Source organism: Homarus americanus, unplaced genomic scaffold, assembly GCF_018991925.1.
Source record: "Homarus americanus isolate GMGI-L3 unplaced genomic scaffold, GMGI_Hamer_2.0 scaffold40565, whole genome shotgun sequence".
NCBI classification, from domain to species: Eukaryota; Metazoa; Arthropoda; class Malacostraca; order Decapoda; family Nephropidae; genus Homarus; species Homarus americanus.
Window position 1 is genome coordinate 1359074 of NW_024735503.1, and position 25108 is coordinate 1384181.

At 40.3% G+C, this 25108-nt stretch overlaps 5 protein-coding genes across 7 annotated transcripts; 4 read left to right on the forward strand and 1 right to left on the reverse strand.

The window, feature by feature from the left end:
• Positions 1-735: 735 nt before the first annotated feature.
• Positions 736-2592, forward strand: LOC121871139 (GATA zinc finger domain-containing protein 14-like). Its single transcript, XM_042373282.1, has 4 exons — positions 736-754; positions 1218-1518; positions 1568-2146; positions 2301-2592. The coding sequence occupies exons 1-4, from the start codon at positions 736-738 to the stop codon at positions 2440-2442; spliced, it is 1041 nt and encodes a 346-aa protein (XP_042229216.1). The 3' UTR covers positions 2443-2592.
• Positions 2593-4748: 2156 nt separating this feature from the next.
• Positions 4749-21266, forward strand: LOC121871191 (GATA zinc finger domain-containing protein 14-like). 3 transcript variants are annotated; one of them, XM_042373361.1, is made up of 4 exons: positions 4749-4881; positions 5345-6275; positions 6430-6561; positions 21204-21266. In XM_042373361.1, the coding sequence occupies exons 1-4, from the start codon at positions 4863-4865 to the stop codon at positions 21211-21213; spliced, it is 1092 nt and encodes a 363-aa protein (XP_042229295.1). In that variant the 5' UTR covers positions 4749-4862; the 3' UTR covers positions 21214-21266. The 3 variants fall into 3 exon arrangements, with proteins under 3 accessions (XP_042229295.1, XP_042229296.1, XP_042229294.1); XM_042373362.1 differs by lacking the exon at positions 21204-21266 and adding an exon at positions 16434-16597; XM_042373360.1 differs by lacking the exon at positions 21204-21266 and having other exon boundaries at positions 6430-6696.
• LOC121871194 (homeobox protein 2-like) lies at positions 8938-10612 on the reverse strand. Its single transcript, XM_042373364.1, has 3 exons — positions 10574-10612; positions 9366-10206; positions 8938-9188 (listed from the first exon to the last, which is right to left on the reverse strand). The coding sequence occupies exons 1-3, from the start codon at positions 10590-10592 to the stop codon at positions 9047-9049; spliced, it is 1002 nt and encodes a 333-aa protein (XP_042229298.1). The 5' UTR covers positions 10593-10612; the 3' UTR covers positions 8938-9046.
• On the forward strand, positions 14812-16597 carry LOC121871195 (GATA zinc finger domain-containing protein 14-like). Its single transcript, XM_042373366.1, has 3 exons — positions 14812-14850; positions 15345-16125; positions 16302-16597. The coding sequence occupies exons 1-3, from the start codon at positions 14832-14834 to the stop codon at positions 16441-16443; spliced, it is 942 nt and encodes a 313-aa protein (XP_042229300.1). The 5' UTR covers positions 14812-14831; the 3' UTR covers positions 16444-16597.
• Positions 19460-21266, forward strand: LOC121871193 (myb-like protein I). The gene is made up of 3 exons (XM_042373363.1): positions 19460-19518; positions 20002-20896; positions 21072-21266. Exons 1-3 carry the CDS (start codon positions 19500-19502, stop codon positions 21211-21213), a joined length of 1056 nt encoding a protein of 351 aa, XP_042229297.1. The 5' UTR covers positions 19460-19499; the 3' UTR covers positions 21214-21266.
• Positions 21267-25108: the final 3842 nt, after the last annotated feature.

The following is a 25108-nucleotide window of genomic DNA, read 5'->3' on the forward strand; positions in this document are numbered from 1 at the left end:
CCACCACCGCCAGTAGTGAATCAGGGTTATCAACAAAGTTCCGTTTTGCTGAGAAATGGCCATACACAGTCAGTTACATGGGCCTGACAATGTATTATTGTCATCTTATACAAAAGGAAGCTTCCCCCTCAACAATATCTGGTGAACTTATTATATAAACAATATTCTCAAATCATTTGTCAGTGAGCTTCACCCGTTATTTCAAGAGTACATGGACAAGTCTTTAAAACTAATAAAAAGTATAAACACGTCGACAATAAGGGCTAAAAAGGCAATTTACAGCACCCAGTTTGTTAAAGTGACACTTGACCAACATAAAGTCAATGATAAGATCCATGGACGATTTTATGTAAAGTAATAATTGTCTCTCTTCATCTATTGGCTGTCATTTCATTCTCAAATATTTACCGAATATCTTGGTATAATACTTATTAACTCGGATCCCAGTTATCATGTCATCAGTGCAATCTATTTAACACACCAGGGAAATAGGCTTAAGGTAATCTTGGAATGAGACAAAGGTGTTGATGGAGGTTAATAATGAGGACAAGGCTAGAAGTACAAGAGTGAATGGGCCATAGCTGCCGTCCTACCTGCAACACCCGCCTTCCCGCTCAACTCGACTCACCACTCCAGGTCCCCCTCACTCCTCTCTCGTAGGCGTCTCCCAGGGTATATAAGGGCGGCTGTGGCGGGGAGGTGACAGTAGCTCACACCTGCCCAACACTGACAGTCATGAAGACCTTCATCATCGGTGAGTTTGTGTTTTCTCACTTTTTCACGAATGTTTCTCTTTTCAGTAACTCGTCGATAACGTATAAATGTTCTTGGGTAATTGAGAATCATTACATATTTGGGGCACGATGTTCTTCCTTTACTGCTTCTGAGAAAGTATAAGAATAAAACAAAATTAGGTGAATGCACAGTAAAGTAAATTTCTTTCTCTAAAAATCAGAAAAGAAAATATTGTAATATTTCCGCCAGAGAAAATATTAAAAGAAACTTTCAAAGCAGATATTCATCAACAACACAGGCACCATCTTTATAATCTCTGTGATATCGATATGATCAAAGTGTCTTGTAAGTTTTATTAATTTTATTTAGCACAAAAATTTATAAAAGTTTCTTGTTTATAATTTCATTAAGGAAAATGTTTTATTAATTCTTAGCAAACTTACATGTCAGTGTTAGTGATGTTAAATATATAATGCTTCCAGTGGTGGCGGCGGCGCTGGCTGCTGGTCAACAGTTCCAGCAGACGAGGGACTTCACTCCTGCCGTCAGGCTTGCTGATCAAGGATTCTTCCAGCAAACAGGAAGGACCTCTTTCATCCCCCAAGATAGCAACAATCAGTTCCAGAGTTCCTCCTTCCAGTCCAACAGCAACTCACAAAACACTCAGAGAGACAACCTCGGATCTGGTTTTGTTGGCAGCAGCGTCTCCAGCCAGTCTGGCACATTCCTTGACAGTAATCAGTTCCAGTCAAATGAAGCAAACAGAAACCTGTTGAGGAACAGGTTATTCCAGCAGAACCAACGCAACACCTTCAACTCCAACGATTTCCAGCAAAGCAGTGGAAGACTTAAAGTCAGACGCCACGCAGAAAAATATTGATAGCCGTGTCCAGTTAAACAAGTTCCAACAGAATTCAGACAACACCTTCCAGAGCAGAACCTCACAACAAAATAGAGACAATACATTCCAGACATTCAATTCTCAGCCTAATACCGATAACCGTTTCCAGTTTAAAACTAATCAACAAAATACTGGCAGAATTACTCAGGAAAACTCTAACCAGCAGAATACTGGCGCTCGCTTCCAGGACAGATTCAACCAACAGAATGCCGCTAGCCGCTCCCAGATCAACACCAACGATCGCTTCACCCAACAAAATCAATTCCAGGGTAATGCTTTCCAGAGATCTGGATCATCATTTGAGAATTCCGACGACACCATCAGCGGCTTCTATGAACCTCTGAACCTTCCTTCTGGCGCCAGCACACTGTTGGGAGATATTTCTACGTCGTTCAACTGTCTTGACCGTCCCTACGGCTACTACGCTGACCAAGACAACGCCTGCCGCGTCTTCCATGTGTGTAATCCCGCCCTCTTCTCTGGCGGCGCTGTCCAGACTTTCCAGTACAGGTGAGTTGATCTGCGTATAGATAGTTCCGCTTAATTACTATTTCCTTAAATTAAAAATTAAGAGCGAACAGATATAAACAAATATTCATTAAATATTAGTAAGTTGATTTTCATGAAAAAGTCTTATTCCAATAACATCTCCATATGTCTTCAGTTTCATGTGCGGCGAGGGAACCGTGTTCGACCAGAAGGAGATGACCTGCGTGATGGAGTCGTCGGCCACCCCCTGCCAGGAAGCCTCCAACTACTACGTCAGGAACCAAGAGTTCGGTCGTCTCGAGGACAGGCAGTTCTGAACACCATGACGAAAAGTGCTAACAAGAATCTCGGAAGACTTTCGAGTAGTAGTTTAGTAGAACATCTATACTTTAAGACTCCTACTGAGTATAGTAAACATTACCAAAACTTGTATTTTCAGCAAGATAATTAATAAAAAGTTCTATTTATCTGAATTGTTTATGTTTAATTTTTGGATATTGAGTTACTCTAAGCGGAAGTATGCAACAAAATATAGGTCATCAACAAGTGTTCATTCTTAGAACAAGTTCAGAAGGAGAACTAAAAAGGTTAAGCAGGTGACCTTTTGGACAAAATATCCCCCAACGGTCTTACACTGGTGCGGATGACCACGGGATTCATGTTTGTGTCTCTCCATTATAAAGAGTCAACTGCAAACATTTGCGGTTAAGGAGTGAACACACAATTTATTGCATTCTTACATCAATATCATCCTTTTCTCTTTTTTCATTTCAATCTTTGTCTGGTCGAAGACTGAAACGAACTTAATCCATTTAAATTAGCTTCAAAGTTTCTCACCAAAACGTAAGGAAAGGAAACCTGACATACAGGCATGAAATATAAGCCTTTGTGTTTGATGTAAGGCAAAAAAAGAGACTCACTGCGGTCCCTGGACCAAGCTGCATCGCTCTGTTGCTGTGGCGGTGATCAAACTTAGTGCTGACATGTACCAATGATACCCGTCCAATCCCACCTTGATACTCGAAAGAGGAACATATAGTCTACATTGTTATGATCCATGGTAGTCAGTGTAACTATGGTGAAATGTCTTTTATTTTATCTTAAACGTCAATGTCTATCTCGTAAGAACCATAATTTATCTATTGGAGCTGTAGCCGAAGGGACACAGCATTCGCCTCTCATGAGCTAAGAGCCGCTCGATCATGTTTGAGGCACCCAGTCTACCGAGCTGTAAATGGGAACTTAAATTTACAGACAGGAAAGTGAAAACGGTCGTCTGCAGTGCTGGCCACACTCTCTCTATGTCTAAATAAGGCTGTATTTACACTGTCCCTAATGGGAAGAGAGGCTTATAGTATTCCCATACACCGAACAACGAGAACACTTCCCTTGTAGTTCTCATTGACAGAGCAGACTCCAAGCTGATGTTGAGATACGGCGGCCTCCCGCGCCACTGTCATCCGCGTGTCCGACTTCTTGTTCCCAGCGGCCGAGTATCCGTACGTGTCCGTCGAATGGTCGGCTTCCTTGCTAATCCTTTTATATATGATACACCACATGTTCCTTTAGGAAGATGGTTAGAGCTTGGAGACATTGATTTATAAAATATTCTCTATAAATAAGATCAGTTGCAACCTCTTAAGTCTTTTTGTACTCATCCATTTCCACCCACTTCAGGAAGGTTTTATTCACTGAAGTGAATGGAACAACAACTTAGCCCTAACCTTAACCCTAATATACAATAGCCCATAACACCACCATACAACACTGCACTATTATGTCACACTGTTATTTTGGAGTTTAGGAACTCTGGTCCCCCTACTGTACATCAGCAGGTGTTTCAGCACATCTGTGGTGAGGCAAGAAGGGTAGGGGACAGGTAAGGTAGGCAGGCTTCTTGATGAACGTGACGTGAGGGACACCTGGTCAGCTGCTTGTATAGTTAATATTTGCTCTGTCCGTGTTGGTCTCTGTCTAAACTGGTCAGCCAGAGTTCACCTCGCCACCACCGCCAGTAGTGAATCAGGGTTATCAACAGAGTTCCGTTTTGCTGAGAAATGGCCATACACAGTCAGTTACATGGGCCTGACAATGTATTATTGTCATCTTATACAAAACGAAGCTTCCCCCTCAACAATATCTGGTGAACTTATTATATAAACAATATTCTCAAATCATTTGTCAGTGAGCTTCACCCGTTATTTCATGAGTACATGGACAAGTCTTTAAAACTAATAAAAAGTATAAACACGTCGACAATAAGGGCTAAAAAGGCAATTTACAGCACCCAGTTTGCTAAAGTGACACTTGACCAACATAAAGTTAATGATAAGATCCATGGACGATTTTATGTAAAGTAATAATTGTCTCTCTTCATCTATTGGCTGTCATTTCATTCTCAAATATTTACCGAATATCTTGGTATAATACTTATTAACTCGGATCCCAGTTATCATGTCATCAGTGCAATCTCTTTAACACACCAGGGAAATAGGCTTAAGGTAATCTTGGAATGAGACAAAGGTGTTGATGGAGGTTAATAATGAGGACAAGGCTAGAAGTACAAGAGTGAATGGGCCATAGCTGCCGTCCTACCTGCAACACCCGCCTTCCCGCTCAACTCGACTCACCACTCCAGGTCCCCCTCACTCCTCTCTCGTAGGCGTCTCCCAGGGTATATAAGGGCGGCTGTGGCGGGGAGGTGACAGTAGCTCACACCTGCCCAACACTGACAGTCATGAAGACCTTCATCATCGGTGAGTTTGTGTTTTCTCACTTTTTCACGAATGTTTCTCTTTTCAGTAACTCGTCGATAACGTATAAATGTTCTTGGGTAATTGAGAATCATTACATATTTGGGGCACGATGTTCTTCCTTTACTGCTTCTGAGAAAGTATAAGAATAAAACAAAATTAGGTGAATGCAGAGTAAAGTAAATTTCTTTCTCTAAAAATTAGAAAAGAAAATATTGTAATATTTCCGCCAGAGAAAATATTAAAAGAAACTTTCAAAGCAGATATTCATCAACAACACAGGCACCATCTTTATAATCTCTGTGATATCGATATGATCAAAGTGTCTCGTAAGTTTTATTAATTTTATTTAGCACAAAAATTTATAAAAGTTTCTTGTTTATAATTTCATTTAGGAAAATGTATTATTAATTCTTAGCAAACTTACATGTCAGTGTTAGTGATGTTAAATATATAATGCTTCCAGTGGTGGCGGCGGCGCTGGCTGCTGGTCAACAGTTCCAGCAGACGAGGGACTTCACTCCTGCCGTCAGGCTTGCTGATCAAGGATTCTTCCAGCAAACAGGAAGGACCTCTTTCATCCCCCAAGATAGCAACAATCAGTTCCAGAGTTCCTCCTTCCAGTCCAACAGCAACTCACAAAACACTCAGAGAGACAACCTCGGATCTGGTTTTGTTGGCAGCAGCGTCTCCAGCCAGTCTGGCACATTCCTTGACAGTAATCAGTTCCAGTCAAATGAAGCAAACAGAAACCTGTTGAGGAACAGGTTATTCCAGCAGAACCAACGCAACACCTTCAACTCCAACGATTTCCAGCAAAGCAGTGGAAGACTCTTAAAGTCAGACGCCACGCAGAAAAATATTGATAGCCGTGTCCAGTTAAACAACTTCCAACAGAATTCAGACAACACCTTCCAGAGCAGAACCTCACAACAAAATAGAGACAATACATTCCAGACATTCACTTCTCAGCCTAATACCGGTAACCGTTTCCAGTTTAAAACTAATCAACAAAATACTGGCAGAATTACTCAGGAAAACTCTAACCAGCAGAATACTGGCGCTCGCTTCCAGGACAGATTCAACCAACAGAATGCCGCTAGCCGCTCCCAGATCAACACCAACGATCGCTTCACCCAACAAAATCAATTCCAGGGTAATGCTTTCCAGAGATCTGGATCATCATTTGAGAATTCCGACGACACCATCAGCGGCTTCTATGAACCTCTGAACCTTCCTTCTGGCGCCAGCACACTGTTGGGAGGTATTTCTACGTCGTTCAACTGTCTTGACCGTCCCTACGGCTACTACGCTGACCAAGACAACGCCTGCCGCGTCTTCCATGTGTGTAATCCCGCCCTCTTCTCTGGCGGCGCTGTCCAGACTTTCCAGTACAGGTGAGTTGATCTGCATATAGATAGTTCCGCTTAATTACTATTTCCTTAAATTAAAAATTAAGAGCGAACAGATATAAACAAATATTCATTAAATATTAGTAAGTTGATTTTCATGAAAAAGTCTTACTCCAATAACATCTCCATATGTCTTCAGTTTCATGTGCGGCGAGGGAACCGTGTTCGACCAGAAGGAGATGACCTGCGTGATGGAGTCGTCGGCCACCCCCTGCCAGGAAGCCTCCAACTACTACGTCAGGAACCAAGAGTTCGGTCGTCTCGAGGACAGGCAGTTCTGAACACTCTTGAAATGCAGTTTTGCCATCGAGAAGAACTTTAACCGAATATAGTCACAAGGATATATGGTATAAATTGACTAATTTATTATTAGATAACAAGATAATAAATAAACATATCTAAATACTGTATATTTTGTTTGTCCCCTTGTTAGACACTGAGCAGTAGAAAGTGAGATCATTTAAGCCAAGTTGTTCATAGTCTTACAGTACAAGTGGTCGGGAGTTTGGGGAAAAGAGTAAATTGACAGAACGTATTGTTATAAGTGGTTTTTCAGTCATCAGTTATGGTTAGTCAAGCTCATCTGTATACTGTAAAGCATTGTAAACTGGTAATCTTATTTCATAAATACCGTTAACAATGTAGTAGCCATGGCAATCCTTGAATCACTTTTCGTTACAACGTTTTTATCTGCGGTTATTATGTTACAATTTAACGTGTTTTTTTTATTTTTATTCTATAATCATTGTACTTTTCTTACACTCATCTGTAATCCCTTAATTTTTTATTCAACATATCAACTGTGGCTGACCACATCATGAATACTTCTTTTGGACAGTCGTAGTTCTTTATATCCAAAGATTGTTGAATAGTGGTTAGCACTAGCATAGTAAAGTAAAGCAAAGTAAAGTAAAGTAAAGTAAAGTAAAGTTAAGTTAAGTTCTGAATCAATAATAAACACAATAGAATTAAATTACATTTACGCTCAATGAAAAACTGAATATGCGAAACAACGAAAAAGTTCAACCTTACCAAACCGTGATAACGAAAGTGATGGACCCGCCGTGGGGCAGTCCACCTGCTAAAGGAGTGTAGACAAAGACAGAGCTAAATATCAAGTTAACACTGAGCATTGTAATCAGGAGTAATAGTACAAACCCTAACTAGTCCCATGTTGTTCCCTCGACTGGGTTGCTGCAACACGTGGTGACCAATACAATGGGCCATCCTTTGTGTTTTACGTCATGTGTTACTAGTTCATATCTGATCAATGTGTTCGGTAAAATTATTGATGAAATATCTACTCTGTGTCTGCGGCAGAGACAGACACTTACAAGATGCATATTAATTTATCGTGTTTTTTAGGGCAAATTGAAAACAAAAATAAGAAGGTTAAGGAATAGAGATATATTGCATATCTTTGTTAATTTCAACTTTTTATGTATTTATAAAATTCCTTTTCCTGTTGTTGAAGAGTTGTACGAAGTAAATCTAATGAATGAATTCTGTAATTTTTTAAAAGAAAAGAAGTTAAGGGAAACTGCTATATTTTAGACAACACAAAACAGGTGAACACTGATGGTGTGAAAACACGGTAAATATTTGCTATAACTCAGGTATATGTTCTTTCCTTCCTGCTGTCACTCATCAAGTTGCATCATTATAAATATTTTGTTTTTCTCTTCCTCAGCTAACACCTTATGTGATAACCACCACACAGAAGGTCAGTCTCTAAATAGTGGTCTTTTCTAAAGTACTGTTAACTTGTGAACTTAAAAGAACACTTCAACTGTCGAGAACGGATCGACTGACGGGACAACCACTGACTCGCGCTGCCAGACCATGAGCCCGACTCTACCAGCTCATACACTTGCCCACCCAAACCGGCGCTACCTTCCCGGACACGCGTACCTGCACAGTAACACGACGATACCAGCCCGAACGTGGGAACGCATTTGGTTGCCTTTTCATATAACTTTATAAGAATATTGACACCTCGTCAACGCACAGAACCGTCAACGTTAGCTTTCTCTCCCTACAGCATAGGCTGAAAGAGCGACCCACACGCCTGCAAAAAATAGCTAACTGTTGTCCTTCCTCACGTGGTGGGAAGACTGTCTCTCCACACTCGGCACCTCCTTTCACGTCCCAAAGCTTGATCGTTTAAATGAAAATATGTGGAAGGTGGGCTCCTGTGTGGTGGAACAAAGTGATGGCAATAACACAACTTAAGTGATCACAACATTACTGAGATGAAGTTGATGGCTGCTTGGACATCCCCGCCACTAAGTTTGTTCAAGTTGACATTAGTTTTAAGAGTTGTGTTTTCTTGATATGTGGAGGATGTGTGACATTATCTTGAAGACGGTTAGTGTGTACGTGCATGTTTACTGTGACCATAACTTGTTTCTCTTTTTTCATGACATATTCAACATGTTATAATTCCCACCTTAGAATTTTTCTAAAATCACTAGCTTCCTCTGTCATACTTTACGAAATGTTATTCCTAAGTTCAGTCACAAATACTGTAGACACAACAATACTATTAATTTCTTTAGTCATTTTAAAGTTCATCAGTGTCAACGACTCTTCATATCAATATTACACCTGACCTTTCACAAGAGGTATTGCTACGAAAAGGAACTTGTAAAATCATCATTTATTGCTTGTATATAACTATACCACTATAGTACTAACACTGTCTTTACTGTTCGTTAGTGATGTCAGGTTCATAACACAATGAAGGTTAGGGGAGTTTAGAACTGCCTGTCCTCGAGACGACCGAACTCTTGGTTCCTGACGTAGTAGTTGGAGGCTTCCTGGCAGGGGGTGGCCGACGACTCCATCACGCAGGTCATCTCCTTCTGGTCGAACACGGTTCCCTCTCCGCACATGAAACTAGAAAAAAATAATTAATATATTATATGGGATATATGACATGCAAGCCGTTGGTTTATATATTAATATACGGGGTGCCTTAATATAAGAACGTATTTATATCTCGTACTGGTATATATTACCGCTAACAATTATCTAGGTTTTGTGACACAATTCCTCAATATTAAACTAACTCACCTGTATTGGAAGGTCTGGATAGCACCGTCAGAGAAGAGGGCGGGATTACACACATGGAAGACGCGGCAGGAGTTGTCTTGGTCGGCGTAGTAGCCGTAGGGACGGTCAAGGCAGTTGAACGACGTGGAGATGCTACCCATCAGGACGCTGGCGCCAGAGGGAAGGTTCAGAGGTTCATAGACGCCGCTGATGGTGTCGTCAGAATTCTCAAATGAAGAACCAAATCTTTGGAAAGTATTATCCTGGAACTGATTTTGCTGGGTGAAGCGATCGTTTGTGTTGATCTGGGATCTGGTAGTGGCATCCTGGAACCTACCATCCGTAATTTGTTGGTTGAAGTTACCCTGGAAACGGTTACCAGAATTCTGCTGTGAGTTGACTGTCTTGAAGCCATCATTTCTACTTTGTTGGGATGAGCTGCTCTGGAATGTATTGTCAATATTTTGCCTTGCGGCATCTGACTGGAAGTTGCTTCTAGTTCTCTGCTGGAAGTTATCTGTGTTGACGTTGTTGCGTTGATTCTGCTTCAGTGATTTATCCTGGACGTTACTGCGGTCAGCAACATTTGCTCTGAACTGGACATTGTTGAGGAAGGTGCCAGACTGTCTGGAGACGCTGCTGTCAACCAAACCAGACCTGAAGTTGTCTCTCTGAGTGTCTTGTAAGTTGTTGTTGGACTGGAAGGAGGAACTCTGGAACTGATTCTTGTTGTTATCCGCAGACCTTAAAGTAGAGCTTCCAGTTTGCTGGAAGAATCCCTGATCAGCAAGCCTGACAGCAGGAGTGAAGTCCCTCGTCTGCTGGAACTGTTGACCAGCAGCCAGCGCCGTCACCACCACCACTGGTAAGCACAACATATCACCTTACATCACCAAATAATATACCATGTTAATTAATATATAAATTGAATTATGATTGATACCTAACAAACTGAATATCACTTGTACACTTTTATTTCAGAGTAATATTTTTAATAAATTATTTATGTATGATTTATAAAGTACAAACTTCTAAAATGTTCTTAAATTATCAAAATCAGAGATGATCGTTAGTACAACCATCTTCTAATATTTTCAATAATCTCGAGAAAATTTGTGAACCCTAAAGGGAAATTTCGTCTAAAATAGTTGTAACATTTCCTTCAGTTCTACCAATATATTTCTGTTTTGGTTTAACGATGTACGAATAGGAGAAAATACTCAACTAACCGATGACGAGGATCTTCATGACTGTTGACGTTGAGAAGATGTGACCTACTATGCTCTGGCTATTGGAGTCACTCCTTATATACCTCGGGAGTTGCCATCCATGGAGAGGCGACCCGACCTTCTGCCTCCCAACCAACCTGTCCCGTGGGAAGACCGTCTACTGCCTATAGTAGGAGGCAGTGGTGCTAAGGTCACTATCTCTTACTAGGTGGTAACAGGATATACTGAAGATGTAATCAGTCAACACAACGACAAAAATCTTTAAAGCAAGTAACTTTATGATGGCCGTCTCTTGTAGTCTACCTTCCTCAGATCATCATTTATATGAAAAATTATACATTTACTTCAGAAATACCTGAAATCAGAATAAAGAATATTTTCATCTTGTCTGCTGGTGTATGCAGACTCTGCACGGCTTATGCCAACCAGAGTCATAAGCAGAATTTTCCCAAAGGTGTGGGAAGTGACCAGCGACAAAGAGGTGATCACACTCCTGCCCAACATCATCAAGTGATGGACGCAGTAAACAAGAGTCCTAACATGAAAATATAAGTGTCAGAAATAAATGTCTTAAAAATTTGATTTGCGCATAATTATATTTTTCCTACTTACTTAACAGTGATATCAGCTGTTCATTTACATTTATCTAACACTGTACTTTCTCATAAAGCATAACGAGGGGAGAAAGCTGCCCGTCTCTTTCTTCCCTTCCGTCAGAGTCACACAGCCATGAGAGGTTCCTCACATATCGCCTTCTTAAAGCGGTAGAACCACTAAATCGATCCACCATACTTGCCGCCAGCACGGATCACTTTCCACGATATCCGGTTGGACTTGAGATACGAGACGCTGCTGCCGGGTAAAACGAACCAGAAAACCTCAGTGGGTAGAGGACAGGGTTGAGTGGTGACGCAGATGGTTGTACGTGTGTGTGAGGCCAACCACTGCCTCCACGACTGACAAAGTGGAGAGACGGTAAAGGTGGAGAGACATGTTAGTGTGGCGGGTCTCTCGTCGGTGGGACCAATATGAATGAACCTTCATATACTGTACCTTGACACTGTCTCCTGCACGTAACCGAGAAAGAAAAACGGATAGGAATAGAAATGAGTAAGAGGGCGACGGAAAAAATAACGAATTAGAGGAAAAGAAACAGAGAGAGAGAGGGGGGGATGACAACAAGAGATGCGTCGCAAAATGGTTATCCTCGAGTGGTAAATATATGTGGTCATCGATACTTGTTTTTGCTCTTCGGTCTTGTCCACTTTATTAATGACCGCTGACCTTTGACCTTTAATTACGTGTTAACCATAATGTTTCTGGTGTCCATTATCTTAATTACAGCAGCAGGGATGTACACAGTCGCTAGTGCCGACAAAACTCTTGTTACACATACCGTTCTCTGTTTACCTTAGTCACCCAATACCGTTTCGTTTTCTTTCTTCATTACTCATACGTTATTGTTCAGGTGTATTTTTCGTCAGCAAACCAATAGTCAAGTATGGCTATAGGCTTTGTCGTGACTCTTGAAGTGATGAGGTAGTTAAGATATGTCGTATATTTAGCCATTAACGACGTCCAGGATGAAAGTGACTGTCTTGATGAGTCAGGAAGTGAATGACATCAGAACTTCTTGAGTCGTTCATGTCAGTGTTGGACCATTACGTGACAATATGGCCTCTACTTCACCTCCCTCTCCTGTCGTCATTACCATATAGTCATCTTCCTCGATACTTAAGTAAGACAGGAATTTCAGGTCCAACCAAATATTAGTGATAGAATTTACGGTTGTGATGGATCGTATTCACCAGTTATAGAGTTCTCTCTCTCTCTCTCTCTCTCTCTCTCTCTCTCTCTAAAACGCACACACACACACACACACACACACACATATATATATTAGTTAACCCTTTCTACAATAAGTCACATCTTAGACCTACAGTAACCGCTGACATGTCGACAATCTAGGTCAAGCATAGCCATCCCATAGTTCACTCGTCGACTTATTAGTTCCAGGTAACAGAAGAACCTTCCTACCCGACATGAGAGCCAAACAAGTAAGACAGGTAAGGGAAGGGTAGAAAAATCCGGTTCGAAACACTATGCTATGGGGTGTATAGCCTTGAAACTTATGTTCGCTTGTAACCTGAGTTTTTACAAGATTCAGAGTATCTTTTGGGTTTTTTCTTCTTTTTAAATTGAGGATGTGGGGATGCATTTCCACGGTTCAGGCGACGACTACAGCCAAAATAAGATCCAAATTGCACTAAGAGTCTACCCCAATAAGAGAGTTTATATAATTATCTTCATTTTAGCTACGGGGAAAAAGTGTTGATCTGAAATTTCAAACGTTTTAACATTCTTCACTTAATATGGGATGGGAGGGGGGGAGGGAGGATGGAAGGGAAAGGGAAGATGACAGGGAGGGAGGGAAAGAGAAGGGGACAAGAAGGAAGGAAGGAAGGAAGGAAGGAAGGAGGGAGGGAGGGAGGGAGGGTAAAGGGATGGGAGAGTTGCCTTCTTACACTTTCAATTGTGTATAAAAAATTTAGATTCGACTACTTGATCTGTCTTACACCCTGAGACTTTCTTAAACTTCCAGAGCCGCGGAGTATAAAGATATCATTCCCAGCAAAAGGAATATATTTTTACTATACATAAAGGTTAACAAAATGTAAATAAATCAAGTATTTAGTCAGAGAAATCCAGATACAGACATAAATCAAGACCAAGATCATGATATTAACTTGATGAAGGTGAGATTAACATAAGGGTGAACTAATAATTCTAGCAGCGACCTTGTGAGAGAGTAAAAGTTGATGAGATCTTCCAGCCAGTAACAGCAGGGGTGCGGCACGATGGTCTGAGGCAGCCTGCAACACAATACTCCAGCACTAATGTTTTATCACACCTGATGTAGGCGCCTCCCCTCACCCAACCTCAACATGGGATGGTCTGATAATATGGTGGTGAGGTTCTTGGTGAGTGTTGAGATGGAACCTTCAAATGAGAGGTAGGAGCAGCCCCATAAGAACATCTTTATTTATCATCAAAAAATTAAGCGTTGAAGGCAAGGTTGGCAACAATTACTTTATTTTGGTGGAGTCTTAGACGTTAAACAATAAGAAAACATTTATTTAATGTCTGGTTAAAAAAAAGAAGCTCTAAATAAGTAATGTATTAGACAAGCAATGATTGTTTAATATACCAATTGATTAACATTACTATAAAATACCAACACAAAATATTAGTGTCCCACAACTGTGTATTAACTCTTAAGAGCAACAAACACTAAAGTGTCACAACACAACAAATGATAGACCTTCTTTTGAACAGTAGTGACGTAAAAATTCTGTCAGGTGGCTCGGTATAGAACTAAGACTCAACCATAATCAGAAGCATCTTACCATCGGTGGAGTCAACATGTGAGTAGGCTGTGTGAGGGTGTCTTCTGGCTGTGGAAGGTAACTTATATATGGAGTTTTGTTAAGCGTCTGGTTCAGGTAAAGCAGGAAGACCTTATTGCTGCTCTACCCTCGTGATAATCGAGCGGTAGGAGTACAGCATTGAGATTAAGGTTAATTCTAATATTCTTCATGATAAAGATCTTCCTGGACACCAGCATATAAGAATGGGTGTCAACAGCCTCGTAAGACTTGAGCGGTACCAGAGCAGCTATGGTTTTGGAAAGACTTAGACAGTTACCTTCACCGCTGTAAGTGCAACGTTTAATATGGTTTAACGTATGGGAAGAAAACAGCCACATCAACGATTATTTTCACCGACTATTTCATTCTGAAGATCTTTCTAAAAGTCTCTGGATATCTATAAATGGTTTTGTTGTATTCTCTACAATTGATCTTAACTCAATATTCTTCTCAGAGCTTTTGTATTACTCTAAAATTAGACTCGAATATTTTGCGAAAAAACTAAAGCTGAAAGAATAACTCAACTAACTTTTCTAGGAAAGAAATAATATGAAAATTAACTCAAAATTCTTGTAAAAAGGAATATTGTTTTCAAATAAATTGTAATACAACAAATGTGTTGATGGAGGTTAATAATGAGGACAAGGTTAGAAGTACAAGAGTGAATGGGCCATAGCTGCCGTCCTACCTGCAACACCCGCCTTCCCGCTCAACTCGACTCACCACTCCAGGTCCCCCTCACTCCTCTCCCGTAGGCGTCTCCCAGGGTATATAAGGGCGGCTGTGGCGGGGAGGTGACAGTAGCTCACACCTGCCCAACACTGACAGTCATGAAGACCTTCATCATCGGTGAGATGGTCTTTAATTACTTTAGTCTTACTTCATAACACATAGTCTTAACTTATCAATAATTACAAAGTTTAACTTGAGATATTAAGTATCATTAACAAGTATTATTCGTCTCCAACACTCCAGAAAAAAAGACGAGTTGTTAATTAATTAATCGTCTCATCATCAGATGACGACGTAAAGTCTTCCAATGCACATTTATGAGCCTTGGATGGCCGAGGTCTTCACACAGAAGATTCACCTCTTTAAAAATAGACAACATTAATGTAGGCAGTAATTTGGCCATTCAAGAAGCGTTCTTCATGTATCACTAATATATGAAAAGTTACCCAAATGTCGTAAAGGTAAGATATAAACATGCTTCGCTTTATAAGAAAATTACGTTACATAGGGCAAGGTTGGTGACGATTTTATAAGGATATATATAATTTATTTTTTACTTTTCACAAATTTTTGTGTCATAGTTGGTGATGTAGGTTATGTTATGCTTCCAGTGGTCGTGGCGGCGGCGCTGGCTACTGGTCAACAGTTCCAGCAGACGAGGGACTTCACTCCTGCCGTCAGGCTTGCTGAGCAGGATTTCTTCCAGCAAACAAGAGGTTCTACTTTTAGATCTGTGGATAACAACAAGAATCAGTTCCAGAGTTCCTCCTTCCAGTCCAACAACAACTTGCAAGACACCCAGAGAGACAACTTCAGGTCTGGTTTGGTTGACAGCAGCGTCTCCAGACAGTCTGGCACCTTCCTCAACAATGTCCAGTTCAGAGCAAATGTTGCTGACCGAAGTCAGTTCCAGGACAGTTCTTTCCAGCAGAACCAACGTAACACCTTCAACTCCAACGACTTCCAGCAGAACAGTGGTAGTAGTTTCTTGTCAGGTGCCACAAAACAAAACGTTGGCAACCGTTTACAGGTCAACAACAACCAACAAAACATCGACAGAACCAGCCAAGGCAACTTCAACCAGCAAAACGCTGCCACCCGCTCCCAGATCAACACTAACAATCGCATCTTCCAGCAAAGTCAGTTCCAGGATAATGCTTTCCAGAGATCTGGATCATCTTTTGAGAATTCTGACGACACCATCAGCGGCGTCTATGAACCTCTGAACCTTCCCTCTGGCGCCAGCGTCCTGATGGGTAGCATCTCCACTACGTTCAACTGTCTTGACCGTCCCTACGGCTACTACGCCGACCAAGACAACTCTTGCCGCGTCTTCCATGTGTGTAATCCCGCCCTCTTCTCTAACGGTGCTATCCAAACCTTCCAGTACAGGTGAGTTAGTTTGATATTGAGGAATTGTGTCACAAAACCTGGATAATTGTTAGCGGTAATATATACCAGGTCGAGATATAAATACGTTCTTATATTATGCTGCCCCGTATATTAATATATAAACCAACGGCCTGCATGTCATATATCCCATAAAATATAACTATTCCTTTTTCTAGTTTCATGTGCGGCGAGGGAACCGTGTTCGACCAGAAGGAGATGACCTGCGTGATGGAGTCGTCGGCCACCCCCTGCCAGGAAGCCTCCAACTACTACGTCAGGAACCAAGAGTTCGGTCGTCTCGAGGACAGGCAGTTCTGAACACCATGACGAAAAGTTGTGAATATTTCCAACTGAGGTTCCAAGACACTGTACAACTCCGGCAGTTTACAACTCTCCATCACTCACGAAATATGACGACATAGAAACTGTAAATTATAGTCTCTGAATTTACGAAATAAATGATAATTATTTATGCATTACTTTTAATAATCCTTGTAAAATTGTAATGAACGAGAAATATATCCGAAGTGTGTAGAGCAGTGACGTCACTGAGGGCAACTGATAAGTCTTCATGTGATAGTGAAGACAGACACAGACTACAGACCTCGTGACGCCCGACAACAAGTGGGGGCAAATGACTCTACAATCACATAACATTGGATTACATGAAGATTAAACACCCCAATTTATTTCACCTGATAATCAAACACCTTAACCTAACCTAACATAATGTAACGTAACCTGATCTTCCATCCAGGTAGACTTAGGTTTTAATCGTCAGGTAAAATAAGCTGGGTGTCGTAATATTCACGTGATCCCAAAACTTGATGTAGATTTTCTTAAAACAGAATTTATGTAACTACGAAGTTGAATTTAAACTTTGGGGCTGTTTTCAATAATCTTTGTGGTGACTCATAGAAAACTGTGGTTATTGGGGGGGGACTCAAGTACTGGAGGTCGGGGTCACTATATCGTTGTTAATAACACACACACACACACACACACACACACACACACACACACACATGCACCACACACACACACACACACACACACACACACACACACACACACACACACACACACACACACACACACACACACACACACACACACACACACCCACACACACACACACACACACACACACACACCCACACACACACACACACACACACACACACACACACACACACACACACACACACACACACACACACACACACACAACACACACACACACACACACACACTGTTACGCCGTCTCTTAATTTACTTAAATATCCAGGTTCTAGGCGTAACCAAACAAAAAAGTGAAGTAAATTAAAAGGGAATAAAAATAAATAAAGTAAACCTTTAAGAATTTAATTTATTAAATATTAACACAATAAAGAGCCTCGTAGGCTGTCACAACAAATTGATTCACCATCGAAACTTTTAAGACACAAATGATACTAAACATCTATAGAATAAAAATAAAGCATTGGATTACGTTAACACTGCATAAACATATAAAAACTAACACTGAAATTAACTAACGTGAAACAACACTGAATTACTTAAATGTAACTAAGCAAATACTGATGGACATAAATAGAGACATAAATAGGTACTCACATAGATATACCACATTGGTGGCGACAGGAACAACACAAATAAATTAAGTATAAGAAACAGGTGACGAGTGTGTGAACTGTATGACAAGAGGACCGAACTAACTCCGTCAGTTGGTGGGTCCTATATATAAGGTCGGTTTCCCGCCACGCGACCCGCCGGTGGGTCGTTTAACGATGCAGATGGTCGTTAGAGAACAAAGAATACTTGTTACAATACTAAATAAAGAAATAAGATGGGCTTGAACAAATAATGACAGTTAAAACCTTAACAGCACAGGGTAAGGTGACTAGAATATATAATAGTAAATTTAACACATCATTACAGGAATAATATGGAACAACATGGGAGCATGTTATATATAAAAAAAAAAAAATAACAACACACGCGCACACACACACACACCTATTAACATATAATCAAAGACAATATACATGATGGATCACTAAACTATTCTTCAAGTACACAAAGACACAGAAATAAAAAGATGAATAAGAAGAAGCAAGAAGACGAAAATAGAAAGTAAACAATCTAGGGAATGTGAGACTCTGCACGTTATTCAACACCCGATGACCTTGAGAGAGCAGAGCCTCCAGCCCCCCACCACCAGACCTTGGTGTAGTGTTGGGTGTCATCTTGAGTGAGTCTTTATCAGTACTAGTCCTGTAGCGCTACTTTCACTCTTCACAGCTCGTGTCTGACTGGTTGCATTACTTATAAATAAAGTACAACTTCAGTAGTTATACTTAACCTGAATTGACCTAACTAATCCCAATTTAACTCAGTCTCTTCCAACGTAATCTAAATGAACTTTATCTAACCTAAGTTAGTCTAAATTATCTATACTTGACTTTCCTCTAATTTAACCAAATCAACTTATCATTACCTTTACTGTACAAACTTAATCTAAATTAAACTATTTGAATCAAACGCAACCTAAATTTACATTACCTGATCAACCCTAAAGTGACCGATGTCAACTTAACCTCGCGCGGCGGCCTAAAGGCTTGTGTACCCTGGTGTATACACACTGACCCTAGCAGGCGTCAGGCCGATGATAACCACTATCTCTAATTTATTGTATTTACATATCACAAAGCTTAAACTTACCTAACAAATTTGATATAAGTTATAGTCAAATAAAATCTGCGCTAATTTAATGTATTGTCATTTGAAAAAGTAAACCCATCTAAACTAACTTAACCCAAACTAACCAAACATATACTAGCTCAGCCTTACAAGAAATTAGGACATATAAAAATGTAAGTCTATTTTTACATCAAATAACTCCACTAAGTTTGTAAACATGTCGACTGGTATAAAAACTTGGCATACAATTACGGTGTAATTTGATCTGACGATTTCATCAGTAAGCAAAACATCATACTTAACAAACCTGTCAACTAAAGTGACTTTTTCGGGATCATTCGCCTTGTGATCAATATGCTGAAGTTCACTCTACACATAACCAAGTCGAGTGAATTTAAATAATACGAAAGGAAACTTCTTGATTTTAACCTTCCAAGGGAAAGGAATATGTTGAAGATTAATAATGAAGACAGGATTAGAAGTATAAGACAGGGTTGGTAGGGAGAATGGGCCATAGCTGCCGTCCTACCTGCACCACCCGCCTTCCCGCTCAACTCGACTCACCACTCCAGGTCCCCCTCACTCCTCTCTCGTAGGCGTCTCCCAGGGTATATAAGGGCGGCTGTGGCGGGGAGGTGACAGTAGCTCACACCTGCCCAACACTGACAGTCATGAAGACCTTCATCATCGGTGAGATGGTCTTTAAATTCTTAAGTCATACTTCATAACACATAGTCTTAACTTATCAATAATTACAAAGTTTAACTTGAGATATTAAGTATCATTAACAAGTATTATTCGTCTCCAACACTCCAGACAAAAGACGAGTTGTTAATTAATTAATCGTCTCATCATCAGATGATGAGGTAAAGTCTTCCAATACACATTTATGAGCCTTGGATGGCCGAGGTCTTCACAGAGAAGATTCACGTCTTTAAAAATAGACAACATTAATGTAGGCAGTAATTTGGCCATTCAAGAAGCGTTCTTCATGTATCACTAATATATGAAAAGTTACCCAAATGTCGTAAAGGTAAGATATAAACATGCTTCGCTTTATAATAACATTACGTTACATAGGGCAAGGTTGGTGACGACTTTATAAGGATATATATATTTTTTTTACTTGTCACAAGTTTGTGTATCATAGTTGGTAATATGTTGTGTTTCCAGTGGTCTTGGCGGCGGCGCTGGCTGCTGGTCAACAGTTCCAGCAGAAGAGGGACTTCACTCCCGCTGTCAGGCTTGCTGATCAGGGATTCTTCCAGCAAACTGGAAGCTCTACTTTCAGATCCGCAGATAGCAACAAGAATCAGTTCCAGAGTTCCTCCTTCCAGCCCAACAACAACTTACAAGACACTCAGAGAGACAACTTCAGGTCTGGTTTGGTTGACAGCAGCGTCTCCAGACAGTCTGGCACCTTCCTCAATAATGTCCAGTTCAGAGCAAATGTTGCTGACCGCAGTCAGTTCCAGGACAGTTCTTTCCAGCAGAGCCAACGCAACAACTTCAACAACGTCCAGCAGAACCGTGGTGGCAGTTTCCAGTCAGGAGCCACACAACAAAACGTTGGTAACCTTTTCCAGTCTAACACCATCCAACAGAATGCCGACAACGCATTCCAGAGTAGCTCATCCCAGCAGAATAATGCTAATAATCGCTTCCAGACATTCACTTCTCAGCAGAATAACGGCAACCGTTTCCAGGTCAACAACAACCAACCAAACATCGACAGAACCAGCCAAGGCAACTTCAACCAGCTAAACGCTGCCACCCGTTCCCAGATCAACACTAACGATCGCATCTTCCAGCAAAGTCAGTTCCAGGATAATACTTTCCAGAGATCTGGATCATCATTTGAGAATTCTGACGACACCATCATCGGCGTCTATGAACCTCTGAACCTTCCCTCTGGCGCCAGCGTCCTGATGGGTAGCATCTCCACGACGTTCAACTGCTTTGACCGTCCCTACGGCTACTACGCCGACCAAGACAACTCCTGCCGCGTCTTCCATGTGTGTAATCCCGCCCTCTTCTCTGACGGTGCTATCCAAACCTTCCAGTACAGGTGAGTTAGCTTGATATTGAGGAATTGTGTCACAAAACCTGGATAATTGTTAGCGGTAATATATACCAGTACGAGATATAAATACGTTCTTATATTAAGGCGCCCCGTATATTAATGTATAAACCAACGGCTGCATGTCATATATCCCATAAAATATAACTATTCCTTTTTCTAGTTTCATGTGCGGCGAGGGAACCGTGTTCGACCAGAAGGAGATGACCTGCGTGATGGAGTCGTCGGCCACCCCCTGCCAGGAAGCCTCCAACTACTACGTCAGGAACCAAGAGTTCGGTCGTCTCGAGGACAGGCAGTTCTGAACACCATGACGAAAAGTTGTGAATATTTCCACCTGAGGTTCCAAGACACTGTACAACTCCGGCAGTTTACAACTCTCCATCACTCACGAAATATGACGACATAGAAACTGTAAATTATAGTCTCTGAATTTACTGAATAAGTTGACGAAACATTGGAAAAATGTATAATGCATAATGAGGTTTGAGCTACAAAGTATAAAGTGTCACTATATCACTAAAGAGACATTGTGACCGTCTTGATAACACAGGTGACGTTAAGTTTTGCAGAATAATGAGATTATTTTGTTTCTTTTATGTTTTAAGGATAGAAATGGAGCCTTAAGATGTCCTCCACCTTCCTCAACCCACAGTGAGGTGATGTTATTACCACCGTTCTTAAAGCAGCGTGGAAACTAAGACTCCGTGACCATTGTTTATTGACCCTATTAGTTGAAACAGTAAAGTCAATACAAACCACTGAAATAGTTACTAGCGAAGGGGTTAAAAAAATAGTGCCGACAGATGAATAGCCAATAGGAGTTGTTTTATAGTGAAATAGTGTAACACAACAATGGATCACTAGTGTATAACGACCATGTTTTAAATTCATTCTATTGTCAAGAGATGTCTGTCTGTACCTTTAGTGTGTTATCTCTTGTTGTCATAGTTGGGGAAACATTACAGAACAAGAGAGCGGCAACCGAACCAACGTCTCGTGACGCCCAACAACAAGTGGGGGCAAATGACTCTACAATCACATAACATTGGATTACATGAAGATTAAACACCCCAATTTATTTCACCTGATAATCAAACACCTTAACCTAACCTAACATAATGTAACGTAACCTAACCTTCCATCCAGATAGACTTAGGTTTTAATCGTCAGGTAAAATAAGCTGGGTGTCGTAATATTCACATGATCCCAAAACTTGATGTAGATTTTCTTAAAACAGAATTTATGTAATTACGAAGTTGAATTTAAACTTTGGGGCTGTTTTCAATAATCTTTGAGGTGACTCATAGAAAACTGTGGTTATTGGAGGGGACTCAAGTACTGGAGGTCGGGGCCACTATATCGTTGTTAATAACCCACACACACACACACACACACCCAGACACACACACACACACACACACACACACACACACACACTGTTACGCCGTCTCTTAATTTACTTAAATATCCAGGTTCTAGGCGTAACCAAACAAAAAAGTGAAGTAAATTAAAAGGGAATAAAAATAAATAAAGTAAACCTTTAAGAATTTAATTCATTAAATATTAACACAATAAAGAGCCTCGTAGACTGTCACAACAAATTGATTCACCATCGAAACTTTTAAGACACAAATGATACTAAACATCTATAGAATAGAAATAAAGCATTGGATTACGTTAACACTGCATAAACATATAAAAACTAACTCTGAAATTAACTAACGTGAAACAACACTGAATTACTTAAATGTAACTAAGCAAATACTGATGGACATAAATAGAGACATAAATAGGTACTCACATAGATATACCACATTGGTGGCGACAGGAACAACACAAATAAATTAAGTATAAGAAACAGGTGACGAGTGTGTGAACTGTATGACAAGAGGACCGAACTAACTCCGTCAGTTGGTGGGTCCTACATATAAGGTCGGTTTCCCGCCACGCGACCCGCCGGTGGGTCGTTTAACGATGCAGATGGTCGTTAGAGAACAAAGAATACTTGTAACAATACTAAATAAAGAAATAAGATGGGCTTGAACAAATAATGACAGTTAAAACCTTAACAGCACAGGGTAAGGTGACTAGAATATATAATAGTAAATTTAACACATCATTACAGGAATAATATGGAACAACATGGGAGCATGTTATATATAAAAAAATAGAAAAATACGACACGGTTGTAACAACACAAACACGCACGCACACACACACACGCACCTATTAACATATAATCAAAGACAATATACATGATGGATCACTAAACTATTCTTCAAGTACACAAAGACACAGAAATAAAAAGATGAATAAGAAGAAGCAAGAAGACGAAAATAGAAAGTAAACAATCTAGGGAATGTGAGACTCTGCACGTTATTCAACACCCGATGACCTTGAGAGAGCAGAGCCTCCAGCCCCCCACCACCAGACCTTGGTGTAGTGTTGGGTGTCATCTTGAGTGAGTCTTTATCAGTACTAGTCCTGTAGCGCTACTTTCACTCTTCACAGCTCGTGTCTGACTGGTTGCATTACTTATAAATAAAGTACAACTTCAGTAGTTATACTTAACCTGAATTGACCTAACTAATCCCAATTTAACTCAGTCTCTTCCAACGTAATCTAAATGAACTTTATCTAACCTAAGTTAGTCTAAATTATCTATACTTGACTTTCCTCTAATTTAACCAAATCAACTTATCATTACCTTTACTGTACAAACTTAATCTAAATTAAACTATTTGAATCAAACGCAACCTAAATTTACATTACCTGATCAACCCTAAAGTGACCGATGTCAACTTAACCTCGCGCGGCGGCCTAAAGGCTTGTGTACCCTGGTGTATACACACTGACCCTAGCAGGCGTCAGGCCGATGATAACCACTATCTCTAATTTATTGTATTTACATATCACAAAGCTTAAACTTACCTAACAAATTTGATATAAGTTATAGTCAAATAAAATCTGCGCTAATTTAATGTATTGTCATTTGAAAAAGTAAACCCATCTAAACTAACTTAACCCAAACTAACCAAACATATACTAGCTCAGCCTTACAAGAAATTAGGACATATAAAAATGTAAGTCTATTTTTACATCAAATAACTCCACTAAGTTTGTAAACATGTCGACTGGTATAAAATCTTGGCATACAATTACGGTGTAATTTGATCTGACGATTTCATCAGTAAGCAAAACGTCATACTTAACAAACCTGTCAACTAAAGTGACTTTTTCGGGATCATTCGCCTTGTGATCAATATGCTGAAGTTCACTCTACACATAACCAAGTCGAGTGAATTTAAATAATACGAAAGGAAACTTCTTGATTTTAACCTTCCAAGGGAAAGGAATATGTTGAAGATTAATAATGAAGACAGGATTAGAAGTATAAGACAGGGTTGGTAGGGAGAATGGGCCATAGCTGCCGTCCTACCTGCACCACCCGCCTTCCCGCTCAACTCGACTCACCACTCCAGGTCCCCCTCACTCCTCTCTCGTAGGCGTCTCCCAGGGTATATAAGGGCGGCTGTGGCGGGGAGGTGACAGTAGCTCACACCTGCCCAACACTGACAGTCATGAAGACCTTCATCATCGGTGAGATGGTCTTTAAATTCTTAAGTCATACTTCATAACACATAGTCTTAACTTATCAATAATTACAAAGTTTAACTTGAGATATTAAGTATCATTAACAAGTATTATTCGTCTCCAACACTCCAGACAAAAGACGAGTTGTTAATTAATTAATCGTCTCATCATCAGATGATGAGGTAAAGTCTTCCAATACACATTTATGAGCCTTGGATGGCCGAGGACAAAAGACGAGTTGTTAATTAATTAATCGTCTCATCATCAGATGATGAGGTAAAGTCTTCCAATACACATTTATGAGCCTTGGATGGCCGAGGTCTTCACAGAGAAGATTTACGTCTTTAAAAATAGACAACATTAATGTAGGCAGTAATTTGGCCATTCAAGAAGCGTTCTTCATGTATCACTAATATATGAAAAGTTACCCAAATGTCGTAAAGGTAAGATATAAACATGCTTCGCTTTATAAGAAAATTACCTTAGAAAGGGTAAGTTTGGTGACGATTTTATAAGGATATATATATTTTTTTTACTTGTCACAAGTTTGTGTATCATAGTTGGTAATATGTTGTGTTTCCAGTGGTCTTGGCGGCGGCGCTG